The sequence below is a fragment of the Danio rerio genome, chromosome 2 (genome assembly GCF_052040795.2).
Source record: "Danio rerio strain M-AB ecotype USA chromosome 2, GRCz13ab, whole genome shotgun sequence".
Classification (NCBI taxonomy): Eukaryota; Metazoa; Chordata; class Actinopteri; order Cypriniformes; family Danionidae; genus Danio; species Danio rerio.
In genome coordinates, this window is record NC_141022.1 from 18112044 (window position 1) to 18125865 (window position 13822).

Sequence of the window (13822 nt, forward strand, 5' to 3'; positions counted from 1 at the left end):
TTTTGCTCTATACATTATTGCTTATATACATTATATTATTTCAAACTACTAAAATGTCAATAAAAGCCACTTTGTTAAACTATAGGGTTAAATTTTCAACATCAAAAGTCGACAGAGAAGATCAAGCTCCAACTGTACAACCATAAATTAAACAGAAACCCTTGTGAATCATAAAATATGGAAACTGTTACTTAACAAATTTGTTTTACAGTGTGTGTAAGTTGGACAAACGCACCCTCGGTCCGTCCTCTCCTGGAGAGCCTGGAAGGCCGATGGGACCTTGCTCGCCCTGCAAGAAAAAAGCGAAACAGATGAAATGACAGAGGATGCAAAAAAAAAAAAAAAAAAAAAGAGTAACTGTATTATTACCGTCCCTGCTTTTGGCTCCATGTATTGTTAGGGCCCATGGCCACTATTTATAAGCCTGCATCCCTATAAGAAGAGGCTATAACACAGCGGGGCCTGTAATTACGCAGGGCAGGATTAGGAAGACAGCGACTCTGGCTGGAAATATACACAGTTGCCTGTGATCTGCGGGGCTCTTTCACTACAGCAGCCTAGGCCAAGCTAGCCACAATCCGCTAGGCCTCACGAGGGCAGCTTTGGTTTGCCAAACAACCCCCGCTTGAAGCTATAATGAGGCCGACTTCTGCCACTGGGACTGTCAGCACTCAACGTTAACGTACGGCGACACTTGTAAAAATGTACAAGTCTTGGTTTTGGCAGGATCCGAGAAGAAACTATTCAAATAGAGTTAACAAAATACAGTAGATTTCGGTATGAAAACAAGCACAGGGGGGTAAAACCAAACCAGGCAGGAATTGTTCTCATTATTATAAAGACAAGCTGTAAGTTTGATAATTGAGTATTAAAGTGACATTTGTCACAAGGGTGGTGGTCAGGCTTGTGTTTTGCTGTCTGGAATAAATCACTTTCATTTACAGCAGGCTGATAATAAAGTTACGGAGCGTTGCACTTACTCTGTGTCCTTTTTCACCAGGTAGACCAGGAAGGCCATCAAATCCTCGGTCGCCCTGTTAAATGAGAATAAAGGAGTGTTGAATTTAATGTAAAAGTGAATAATTGTTATTGGTATTGTTGTTATTATTATTATTTCAATAAATGCTAAGTATTTATGTTCTGTATTCTTTCTAAAAACTAGAGTTTTGGATTTAAAAAATATAATAATAAATAAATAAATAAATAAATAAACAAATAAATAAATAAATAAATAATAATAATCTTGGAAATATCTTATACTTTATAATAAATAAAATAATCTATAATCTTAAATCTCAATTGTGAAACACTAAACTTCCAAAATAAAATTTGTAACTACAAATATTAGAACAAATGTACACATTATGCTAAATTTATATTTTAATGTAGAAATTATAATTAATTTATATAAATTAAATGCAATGTTTAATATTTACCATAATATAATTGTAAAATAAAGTTATAGTAAAATTATTATTAAAATGTTGAAAGAATCAGCAAAATTAATGTGGATTTCAAAATATATTGAATGGGAATAAGTGATGTGTATTTATATAGCGCATTTATCGTGTATGGCCATGCACCCAAAGCACTTCACAATCATGAGAGGGGGGTCTCCCACTCCTCCACCAGTGTGTAGCCTCTACTTGGATGATGCAACGGCAGCCACAGGACAAAGGCGCCATGAAAGCACCATTGGGTTTTTAATGACCACAGAGAGTCATAAAGCATATTGCATTAAACACATATTAATCAGATTTTAGAAATTATCTTTTAATGTAATTTAAACCTCTTTAATATAGTTGTCCCATAATTTCAGAATGATGAAAAAATTACTTAGAAATAAATATGCTACATTAATGGCACTTTTATTTATTACAAAAAATTAACTTATTGTGGTATATTATTGCTTTAATCAGAATGCCAGATTTTTTTTCCTGAACTGCAAATAATCAGATTCAATCCTTTAAAAACAGCATCATAACAACTTTATATAAACTTCTTTAAGTTTTAGTTTAAGTTTTACTACTCGAAAGTAATTATTTAAAGAAATAATGCAGCAATAATAATCCTCTTCCTAAAAAAAAAACACAGATACAAAAAACAAAAAAATGTAACTTTTTGCTTCCCTCTTCTAAATTAAATGAGAAATTTTAGACCTAAACCGCAAACTATCAGACATATCTTTTTCTTTATAAATAACTCATACCAATTCCATAACATTAATAATAACAACAACAAGCAAGCTTTAAGTCAATTAATGAAGACATTATGATAAGTAAGCTGTAAAAAAATATGCTGCATTATTAGAAATGCAACAAATCAGTTTAAATCAGATTTTAATACTTTATCAAAATTACATATCATCCTAATGTTAATAACAGTATATGACACACATACTGTAACAGTCACACCTCAGATTCCCAACACCTCGGGGGTTGTTTGAAAAACAAATTCAAGTGTAAACGATGTAAAAGTGTACATTTTGCACCAGACATGATTTTACCTTGGCTCCCGATTCTCCAGGAATTCCTCTGGCTCCATCTGCTCCATTTCGGCCCTATAAAACACAGTCGTATCATAAGCCTAATGCTATGTGCTAAAAGCAGGTTATAATGTGCATAACATGTGTTTTAGAATCAAAGCGAGACAGAAGAAGACATGAAGCGAATGAGAAAAACCCAAAGACGGCGCTGTGTTGAGTCTACAGCATTGACTTACCGCGGCAATTTGACTCATTTATTACAAAACTGTGAATAAACTGTGTCAACGGAGAATCTGAGACACGTTTGGCACTAAAGCTGGCTGGTCGAGCAGACATCTGTCATTCTGTAAAGCTCACACAGGTAAATTAAGGTCAAAGCTAATAGACGCAGACTGTTTGAAGGAAAAATCGGGTGCGCGGTTGGAGAGTTAACAGGCCACTTGCATGTAGCCTTGCAGTATTTCAGCAGTAGTGTTGCAGATGTATTATGTACTGTGCATGACATCTCATCAAAAAAAAGTGAGGCTAAAGGACAGCTAGAGCAGATTTTTCCATTCTTACCCTCTTGCCAGGTTTTCCAGGTGAACCAGTTGGGCCTTGAAGTCCTCTTGGTCCCTTAAGAAAACACATAACAGCATCTTTAGTAAAGCGGTCTGCAGCTAAAGGACAAGTAGAATACATCGTTGGCCATGTTTAAAAAGTAATAATATTTTTGTTTTACAACACAAGTTCCAAGTTCTATGAGGTTGTTATAGAATAAAGCCTGACGTAAAGAAAAATATGTTAATCTGCGAGAACAACTGTCCTGGATGTACTTTATCCCACCTTTTACGCGGCTATTTTGCCAAAAAATATTGTTCTGGGCCATAATAGTTTATTAATCCTTTAATTAAACGCAAATGCTGACAGAAACTAAAATAGCTGATGGAGCATACAATAACCTGAGCATTATTCAGTGACAAGATGGTGCCAAACAGTTAAAAACGTAAAGCTGATTAAACTGGCTGAATGAAGCATATACTAACCTATACTAAGAAATACATATGAATGTGGATGATAGTATATGGATTTGAACACATTTACTGATGGTCAAGGTGATTTATGAGCCTGTGTTATTTAGCCATTGTTGTCTCGAAATAAAATACCTTGGAATGTCACGACTGTCCGATCAGAATCGAGGATTCCAGACAGTCGTGTAATAAGTAAATGATAATGTACATTTAGGCGATTCACTGATGGTCAAGGGGATTTATGAGCCTGTGTTATTCAGCAATTGTTATCTCAAAATAACATACCTTGGAAAATCACGACTGTCCAATCAGAATCGAGTATTCCAGACAGTCTTGTAATAAGTAAAGGATAATGTACATTTAGGTGATTCACTGATGGTCAAGGTGATTTTTAAGCCTGTGTTATTCAGCGATTGTTATCTCGAAATAACATACCTTGGAATGTCACAACTGTCTGTTTAAAATCGAGTATTCCAGACAGTCGTGTAATAAGTAAAGGATAACATTTAGGCGGTAGTTTTACTAATGCTACTAAACCTATCTGCCTGTATTCTGTAAAAACAACTGCCTAGATGTACATTATCCCACTTGCCACAAAACTAAACAATTACATTTAAAACATTTGTCTAATAATTGATTGGTGCTTTAACAGAGTATAGATGACAGAAACAAAAATGGCTGAATCCAGACTACATTAATCTACTTGTATTATTAATATTCCGTCACAAGATAGAGCCAAAAAGTCAAAAACAGTGGTGTGAAAGAGAAGCATATAAATATAGATATGAATGTATTCACTAATGCTGAGATGAATCAAAGAACCCATATGCGCCTTTAATAATATGCTACGGAAACACGGTAGAGAGTTTTTTATTTTTTGTAGATTCTAAAAGTTCTGTGTCCATTCATGTATGGTTTCAAGAAATCTCTGATACCACTGTTTTAAAATAAAATAATGTAGTGAGCATTAGTATGAAGTTCATTGTCTTCAGTACAGACAAGATGATAAACACAAGCAGATGATGGCAAATGTATACTTTATCTAAAAATGTATGACAAATTAAATTGTTGTCTTCGCTGTTCATCTGGTTGACAGCATTACCAAGTTTTGCTGTAATAGTGCTTTAATCTGCCAATGTTGCTGTTAGTAGTTATGTGTGAGGCACTTTTTTTTATGCGGTAAGGTGACATTGTTTCCAAAAAGTTGTATTTTGCCAATCCACACAGTTATGTGAGGGCGGTGTTTTGAGATTTTACAACAACAACAATGTTGGATGAAAGGCTGAAACAATATAAAAATTTTGACCTAAATCTGTTGTTGTGCGTACAGGGGGCTTACATTCAGAAATCGATACCTGGGAATAAAATGCAATGGAATGTCTCATCTGACTAATGAGATTCAAATATCTCAGAGCCGAGTGATAATTCTTTTACTTAATTGACCAAAGTACAAAGAAAAAACTCCAGTGTTTTCACTGACAAGCTTAAATGTATTTTTTTAATAGTACCAACACATTCCAAAAACATTGGGATGGAGGAACAATAAAAACTGAAAAATGTGGGGTATTTCCAGGCAAACTGGTGATACATGAGGCTTTGTGTTTTAGTATAAAAATGAGCATCTCTGTTTTTACAAGTACTGCTTGACTCTTTACTTCGTGCAAAAGGTCTGGAGAAAAAAAAAGAGAAGAGATAATCTCAGATAGTCAAATTGACAGTGTTATTGTGTCAGATGAGTCCACATGGGGAAAACAGCAATTGAGTTCTCAAACTCAAAGACCAAAGGGAACGTTCAGACGTTCTTGAGCGACAGATAGAAAAGCAAATGTCTGTCATGGTAATGAGAATAAGAATCTCATTTTCATTAGATTAAGATTCATTCTGCATGTGCTGCAACAGAATGGTTACACTAGCTGGATTACTTTCACTGTGTTAATGCACAATTTGAAGTATCGCATGAGAAATAAGCCAACAAAAAAAATAAATAAATACGTTTTTTGATTGCTTGAGATGATTTTGGAATTGAGTAAAAAAAAAAGGTTAATGCAAATAATGGGTGATGGAAACACATTTGCTGAATAAACTCTAATCAAAGTCATACGACAACTCCATTGACTCTAATAGAATGTTTTTTCAACAGCAATGGCGGCTTATGGAGTCTCTTACTAGTTCCCTGAAGTTAGCACATACAGCCGAGTTACAGCTGAATATGGCTAGTTTTGCACTTCTGAAAGGTTCTAAAATTCCTAAAACTAAAGCTGCGTCCAAAATGGCACACTATACACTATGCACCCATGCATTATGTTCTTATGCACTTACACACTCAACAGGATAGTATATGTATGTAGTGGCGTCCCAAATGGCACACTACTGTTTTTTTACTAAGCGGAAATTCAAACCGTTTCCCTAATGACGTTTGCCAAATCAGTGAAATAAACGACTGAATTATCAAATAATACCTGCCTTGAGTATTACCGCATTCACCCTCGGGAGGCGCTATAATAACTCTCGTAGGAGAATTTTCTTTTAACCATCCAAAATAAATAAAGTTATCCAACATGTGCGTCCGATAGCTCCGCCCCTTCCGCTACGAGGGGCAAACCTGCGGTTGTTGAGTGCGTGAAGTGTCCATCATTCCACACTTCATTTTACAGGCTGAACAACTGCATAATCTGGGTAATTAAAGTGCATTTATTACTTTTAGAGTTTTCAGTGTGAACGCACTACTTACACTATTTATACTTCAAAATGGCGTAGAATAGTGCATAAGTATGCGATTTGGGACGCCGCTTAAGAATGTGCATGTATTTAACGTAAACTAACATTATTTGAATTAACCGCAAAGCACTTGAACTACTTGACTATCCATGAATCATGTGACGATCAAACATTTTAACGAATCAAACATTCGTAACTCTCCCTATGCTCTGACTCTGATCTAGTGAACAGTATATTCATGTAACCAATCAGCTGTCTGCGTTATGATTGCCTTGTTTACTGTTAGTTACGAGGTTACCAATACTACAGTCAGCTGCTTTAACAACTTGATGAAAACACATCTCATTCTGAAAAGATTTGCTTCATGTTAGAATGGAAACATGGCTACAGACAAAAATGAGCTTTAACTAGCCTCCAGTCTAGATCTGTCTCTTATTGCAAAATGCATGGCTCATCATAATAAAAGAAAACCGGACAAAGATCATCACTGAGTGTTAAGCAGCTAAAGGCTTGTATAATGTCAGATTGGGCAAACATTTTGCATGCAAAACTTTGCTGATTAATCTCAGAGAATTCCACACAATTAACAATTAAACACTGTATGACTTTACAAAGGAAATTTAATGTAAAACTTTGTACATCTCCCAAATTTGTTATATGGTATGGCACCCATCGAAATAAACAGAATCAATACATTTTTTTGTACTTTTGTCAATTAGATAAAAGCTAAAGAGAAATAACAAGTAACAAATCCTTGGTTTTTAATAGTATTATCTTTTACAAAAACTTTCCAAACTTCACAAAAATAAACACTTTCCCCCCTCTTCATCATTAACTAAGACTCGCTCCAGAGCAGAAGTACTGTTTTTTTTTACATTACAGCAGACAAGTGTTTATACCTCCTGCATATTTTGCGTTCAACTGGATATACGCTATACCATGAAAAGCAACATACTAATTGTTTTGACAGCATTAAAGTTTATTGCGGCTGCACCTGTGAGCGCAGAAGCAAAGCAAATCTCTCATGCAACACACTAATCTGTTCATTTACCCGCAGCAAATTATAACAGGATTTCAATGAAGCACTTTCATTTATCTGAATTTAAAAGCAGGTAAAAATGAGAGAGTTAAAGGAAAACATTGTCAGGCAGTAATAAGCATTAAGCACTTTCCACAAGTACAGCGTGTCTTCTTAGTAAACTTTACATTTTGCAATATAAAAAAAAACATTGGTGGAATGGTGGATAAAATTGAATTAACTGTATAGAATGTCATTTAAATTTTCAAACCTTGTATTAATAAATCTAAATTAGAACTGTACACAATCCAGCCTGATCTCACAAAGAAAAGTAAGTATTTTACGTTTTGTCAGTGTAGTGGCTATTTTGTACGTATTCATATGAGTTCAGTCTTACGAAAAATGTATGATTTTAAAAAGGAGGCATAGCACCCAACCCCACCCCGAACCCCAACCGTCATAGGGTGATAAGCAAACTGTACTAAATTGTAGGAATTACAATTTACAAATCTTACGAATTAGCCACTAAATCAAAAAGTTATGAATTGCCGTGAAATTGCGTTGCTCAATCACATGACCATGTGGCCTACTGTCCATGAATATATTTTTTTTGTTCAGTTTTTTTGATGTTTCTACGTTTTACCGCACAACAATTTTATGTACTATACTGTAAGAAAAATCTATAATTTAACGGTTTATTTCCGGTAGCTGGGGTGCCGGAAAAAAAATATAAAATAACGGAAATATTTACAGAAATATACTGTAAAATAATAGATGTTAAATTACAGAAATTTCCTTCACAGAATTGTCAATTTCTGTAATTCAACAGCTGTTATTTTACGGTAAACTTCTGTAATTTAACAGCCTTTATTTTACACTTTTTTTCGGCACCCCAGCAGTCAGAAAAAAAAACTGTAAAATTACAGATTTTTTTTTTACAGTGTACTATACCTGTCAGCCCTCCCATTTTTATCAGGATTTTTCCGTATTTTACAGTTTTATCCCACTATCATCCTGTAAAGATATATTCCCGTATTTCTCCTGTATTTTCAATCTTTCTAAGAAGGGTGGCAATAAACATTAAAGAGCCGATCCTCTATGTATGCAAACCCATACCGGCGAACCACCAAGGGATGCTCTTAAATGTGAATCTGTTCTGTGTCATAAAATAAATATAAAAACAGAGGTATTCCCTTTCTTTCCATTACAGATGTCGTCGCCCCTTCTATGCAATCCTCAAAACAGTCAAGTAGCAGTGCGCCACTGTCAGCTGATGTGCTCCATAGTGATAAATAGATACTGTTTCCCAAACGGAGTCTGTACACACGATTTGAAGTGGAGCAAAAGTCTGGGTTTTGGGTGCGTATTTAAACAGACATACAGAACATAAATAAAAATATTAGTAACATCTAAAGATGCATAAAAAGCATAAAAAGATAGGAAAGCAATTGAATGCTTTCATTATAATGTTAGATGTGTGCCTTTTTTAAGTGACAGCTCTGTTAATTTATGTAATCAAATAAAAGATCTAAAAAAGAGATTCGCTTTCGTTGCTCTTTAATCAGAATGTTTTACAGTTAAAAAAGTATTAAAGAGATTTGATTAATTATCTGATAATAATAATAATAATAATAATAATAATAATAATAATAATAATAATAATGATAATGATAATAATAATAATAATAATAATAATAATAATAATAATAAAACAATACTGACAGTTTAGCTGTTTATTTACAATGAAAGATCTCCAGATAAACTCATTTAGTAATTTGGGGAATTGGGAAGGGGTGGGGGGAAGGGTATATGCCTTATTTTCACATCCCAATGTTGACAAGTATGTTTACTATATTTGTAGCCACATGTGACGATCATGGTGGTTTCTTTAATTAACAAGTGTTTTTACAGTTTATAACAAAAAAAAAAAAAAGGAAAAGCACCATCATATTATGTACACAGAGAAAATGACTTCATGACAACCCATCAAAATAAAAGTTTGGTTTTACTTGAAGTGACTGCAAAACAAACACTAGAATAAAAACCCAACAGCATATTACGTCTGAACAGCGTTATAAATTAAGATTACAACAATTAAATCTATTAAAGAAGATGTAAAAGCAAAGAAAAACATAGTCACCTGTGGGCCAGAATCTCCGCTTTCCCCTTTAGCACCAGGTGCACCAGGACCACCCTGAAATACACACACACACACACACACACACACACACACACACTGGTTTTAAGTCTCACACACTTTTCCAAACACACTAGTTACCCAAACACATCCTGCCACCATGGCTTCTGAAGCATTATTGATTTTGTGGAAAAGAATGAGAGAAATTTGAGTGGTATTCCGAGCCTCACTCCTCTCACAGAAACAAAAAAAAAAAAAGACAAAAGGTATTTTGAGAGGAAGATGAAAATAAACATCAGACAGCTTGAAAGGACTTCAGCACCAAAGAGCCATAAACCACCAAACCATAAATCAGAGCGAGATGAAGGTAACACATGTTCCTATCAGCATTTGTGTGACAATCTGAACAGTTGGGTTTAAAAGAAAGATACAGGAAAGGAAAAGGGGCAGCAATGAAAGTAAAGCTTGGCATGCATGCGACATGTATTTTTGAGCGGCAGACGGCTCATCTGTGTTTCTCCTTAAAATTAAATTAAATTAAATTAAATTAAATTAAATTAAATTAAATTAAATTAAATTAAATTAAATTAAATTAAATTAAATTAAATTAAATTAAATTAAATTAAATTAAATTAAATTAAATTAAACAACTTCATTTGTGTTTATGTATTTAATATTTTTTCATATATATATTTAAGTTCATAAAATAGTTTTCTTTATTGTTTATGTAATATTTGTTGGAATTAATTTAAGTTGGAAATGAACACATTTAGTCAGTTGTAATCAAATGTACAATTGTTTTTAAATCAAACATCAGCTATTCAGGTTATTTATTTATTGTTTTCATATAAATAAATATAAGTAGCATAACACAAATCACTTTTTTGTGTTGCAGTAAATTTATAATAGATATTTGTGTAAACAAAATGTGTAAAATATAAAAAAAATATAAACAAAATAACAAATTTGACTCAATTTTACAACTGATATTTTTATCCATTTCTCAGTGAATATAGGTCATATATTTTGGAGAATTGAACAAAACAGATTTATTAAACATATATACATATGTTTAATAAATCGGTTTTGTTATTATTTTTTAAAATTATTATTATGATGTTAGATGACTAAAATATATTTTTAATCTCTCTCTCTCTCTCTCTCTCTCTCTCTCTCTCTCTCTCTCTCTCTCTCTCTCTCTCTCTCTCTCTCTCTATATATATATATATATATATATATATATATATATATATATATATATATATATATATATATATATATATATATTTCAACTAAATTCTAAATATTCTTTTATTCTAAATATTCTTATATTATTATATGATATCTTACCTTTTTATTTAATATTTTCCTCTACAAACATACAAATTTGGGCTATAAATTTTTGGGCTGTTATCATTATTATTTTGCTAGATTAGTTCCAGATTTGACTTCAGTACTGATTAATCTAATGTATACGCACAAAAATAATATTGTAAAGCATCCTATAGAAAATATTATTATAAATTTTGGGTCATTGTTTGATGATGGCGATTAAAACATGCGAGTGTTGGATGTTATTCTAAGACAACAGATTGACAGTATAAAGTTCCACTACCACATCACAGACAATATTGTAACACATACTTCAATCTCAGTAGTCATTTAATTTGTAACACATACTTATCTGCTGTCATTTTTTTCCAGTAAGATCATCATATGCTTTATTACGTTTTTTTTTTTTCACTTTAAAATAAGTGATGATCAATAAAGGCTTTTGTTGTGCTCTTCTGACACACTTTGCCTAAATTACACTTGTCATTCTATATACTGCCTAGGAAATGAATGCAAAATATTTGCATTATTATAAAAAAACTGATACAGTATTTCAAACTTTGCCTGAAACCATCAGGCATTCTGTACATTTCCTAGCCATTCTATACAATACAGGGATTTCAAACATTGCCAGTAACATATGTTTATATATACAATTATATATGCTTTTTTTTTTTTTTTTTTTGCATATACATTAGATTAGTCAGTTCTGGAGCTTATCTAACAAAATAACATAATGATAATGAAAATTAGTACACCCAAATTTAAATTTGATAAAAATACTTTAAATACAAATTAAAAAAAGAGAAAAAAAATCAGGAGAAGCAAAAAAAGAGAAACATTGTTGAAATTTTGTAGTTTGTAATTTAAATTTTTTTTTTTTTTTTGCAATATTTTGCTTGATTTTAATTGTATTGTCTTTCAATTTCCAAACATGTTTGGTGACTAAAATATTATTTTAATTATTTTTAAGTTTTGTTTAAATGCACCAAAATACATTGCTTATATTTACTGAGAAATAGATAAAAATAATCATTTTCAAAATGGGGTATACTTAATTATGCTGAGCACTGTATACATATACAGTATAAAATTCAAGTTTTCATTTATTGCATGTATCGCTTTCTTAAATTAGTTACTGAACAATTTTAGTGTTGGATTATATGACACAGATTCTCACCACAGGGCCGGAGCGTCCTGTCAATCCCATTGGACCTGGAGGTCCCCTCATAGTCAACTACAGGAAAAAAAACAACAAAAATGACTCCAAACCTGCCATTAACTGCAGCAGAGCACATAAGCTATGTTACTTGCAGTGGATACATTTCCATGTACCATACAGTGTTATGAGAACTATAAACCTGTCTTGGTTTTAACAGTGCCTTTAAACTTCCTTGTACCCATTCAAGCAAAACAAAAATCAAGAGCAAGGATACAGACCCGCGCCTGGGCGAGGATGGCTTGGGCCTGAGCTTCTTGTGCCGACACCACCGGGCCTTTTGAAGATTCTCCACCGGCGCGGAACTGTCAGAGAAACGTTCACAAACACAGAAATCACAGGTTTATTTCAGTACTTTTACTGCACACTGGAATTTAGAACTTTAGCCGCTGCAATACAAAGCGGCCTCGTCTTGTCATTATGGGTTTGCATCTGGGCTGCAAAGTGCCAGTTTGCCTAAAGTTACTGTAGACTGTTGGGTGTAGCGTGAGGGCATTGGGTTTACCGGGTGGGGTTCTGCACAGCTGTAACAATTCATAACCCACTTGGACGTTTACAATAATAATAATTCATCTCATTTATATAGCACTCAGCGGTCAAAGCACTAGATTTGAAGGGCGAAATCTCCTTGGGCACTACCAGTGTGCAGCATTCACCTGGATGTCTTGCCATATGTACTGCACACCAGCTTATTGGAGAAGAGGAGTAAATATGGGATTGTAAGGAGGTCATAATGCTGGACTACACCCATACTTTTTTAAAGGACATCCTGTGATTTTTTTTTTTTTTATGACCACAGAGAGACATGACCTTGGTTTAGCTCCAACAAACCTGGCTGGGAGTTTCTGAATATGCCTAGTAAAGAGGGTCAAACACCAGATGCTGCACTGTCTTAAGTTATCCCTCACTGGACATTCTCTTTATTTGATGTAAAACTATGAAGTATATGATGTATACCCACTGTGGATTCATGTATAATCATGGAAAATAAGTTGCAAAAAGCTCTATTAGGTGTCCTAAACTACTATGTACTTACATTAAAATATAAATACAATGTACTTAATGTGTTCATAAGGTATGTCAGAACACTTCTGGTGCTATTGAGGTGGTATATGGGTTGGGTTTGAAGGTATGGGTAGGCTTAATTGTGGTTTAAGGTGTAAGAGATATTCAACAGTGTTATAAACAACAAGACAAGGGTGAGTAAATGATGACAGATTTTATTTTATTTTATTTTTATTTTTTTGTGGGTGGTGAACTATCCCTTTAATACTCCTGTGTGAGTTTTGTTTGTTTGTTCGTTTTAATATGATCACTATTATGAAAGAATTGCTTTAATGTTCCATGGCAATGTATCAAGTTTATCATGTAACACATTGAGCCCAGATGATTTATGCCTTCATTTCTTTCCCCCTTTTTTCATGCAAATACTGAGAAACATCCTAATTACATTGTAAAATATCTGTATAATTCCATTTTTTTAAAATATGTGTTATTATGTGTAAAAACAAGAGTTTCGTCATTTAAACACCCTAATAATATCATTTGATCAATGATGGGTTATGGGCGCCACCATGTTAGTCTGAGCTGCAGTGGAGAGATCAAAGCTGCTACATACATGTATCAATATATCAACTTCTGAATTACTTAAATGCAATTAGTTGTTTCACTGGGAGAAGAACAGTATATATATATATATATATATATATATATATATATATATATATATATATATATATATATATATATATATATATATATATAAACTTCACTGTATTTATGTATGATTTTCTTTTTTATTTCTTTTTAACATTTATAGTGATAGTACATAAAATATAATTCCAAATAAGACTCTTAATAATATACAAATAGCACAGGAGTGATTTATCATAATTGTAGGACT

The 13822-nt window shown here is 33.0% G+C and overlaps 2 protein-coding genes across 3 annotated transcripts in view; both read right to left on the reverse strand.

Annotated features, from left to right (window-relative positions):
* The window catches only part of LOC147846305 (uncharacterized), a 350900-nt gene that overhangs the window by 284302 nt on the left and 52776 nt on the right, over nt 1–13822 (reverse strand). The window lies entirely within an intron of this gene.
* col11a1b (collagen, type XI, alpha 1b) overlaps nt 1–13822 on the reverse strand; it is a 181243-nt gene that overhangs the window by 92067 nt on the left and 75354 nt on the right. For both annotated transcript variants that reach the window (XM_087239469.1, NM_001184954.1), the window contains 7 exon segments: nt 12141–12224; nt 11881–11937; nt 9372–9425; nt 3047–3100; nt 2507–2560; nt 981–1034; nt 236–289 (listed from right to left, as the gene is read on the reverse strand). In XM_087239469.1, the coding sequence (XP_087095595.1) occupies nt 236–289; nt 981–1034; nt 2507–2560; nt 3047–3100; nt 9372–9425; nt 11881–11937; nt 12141–12224 (411 nt within the window).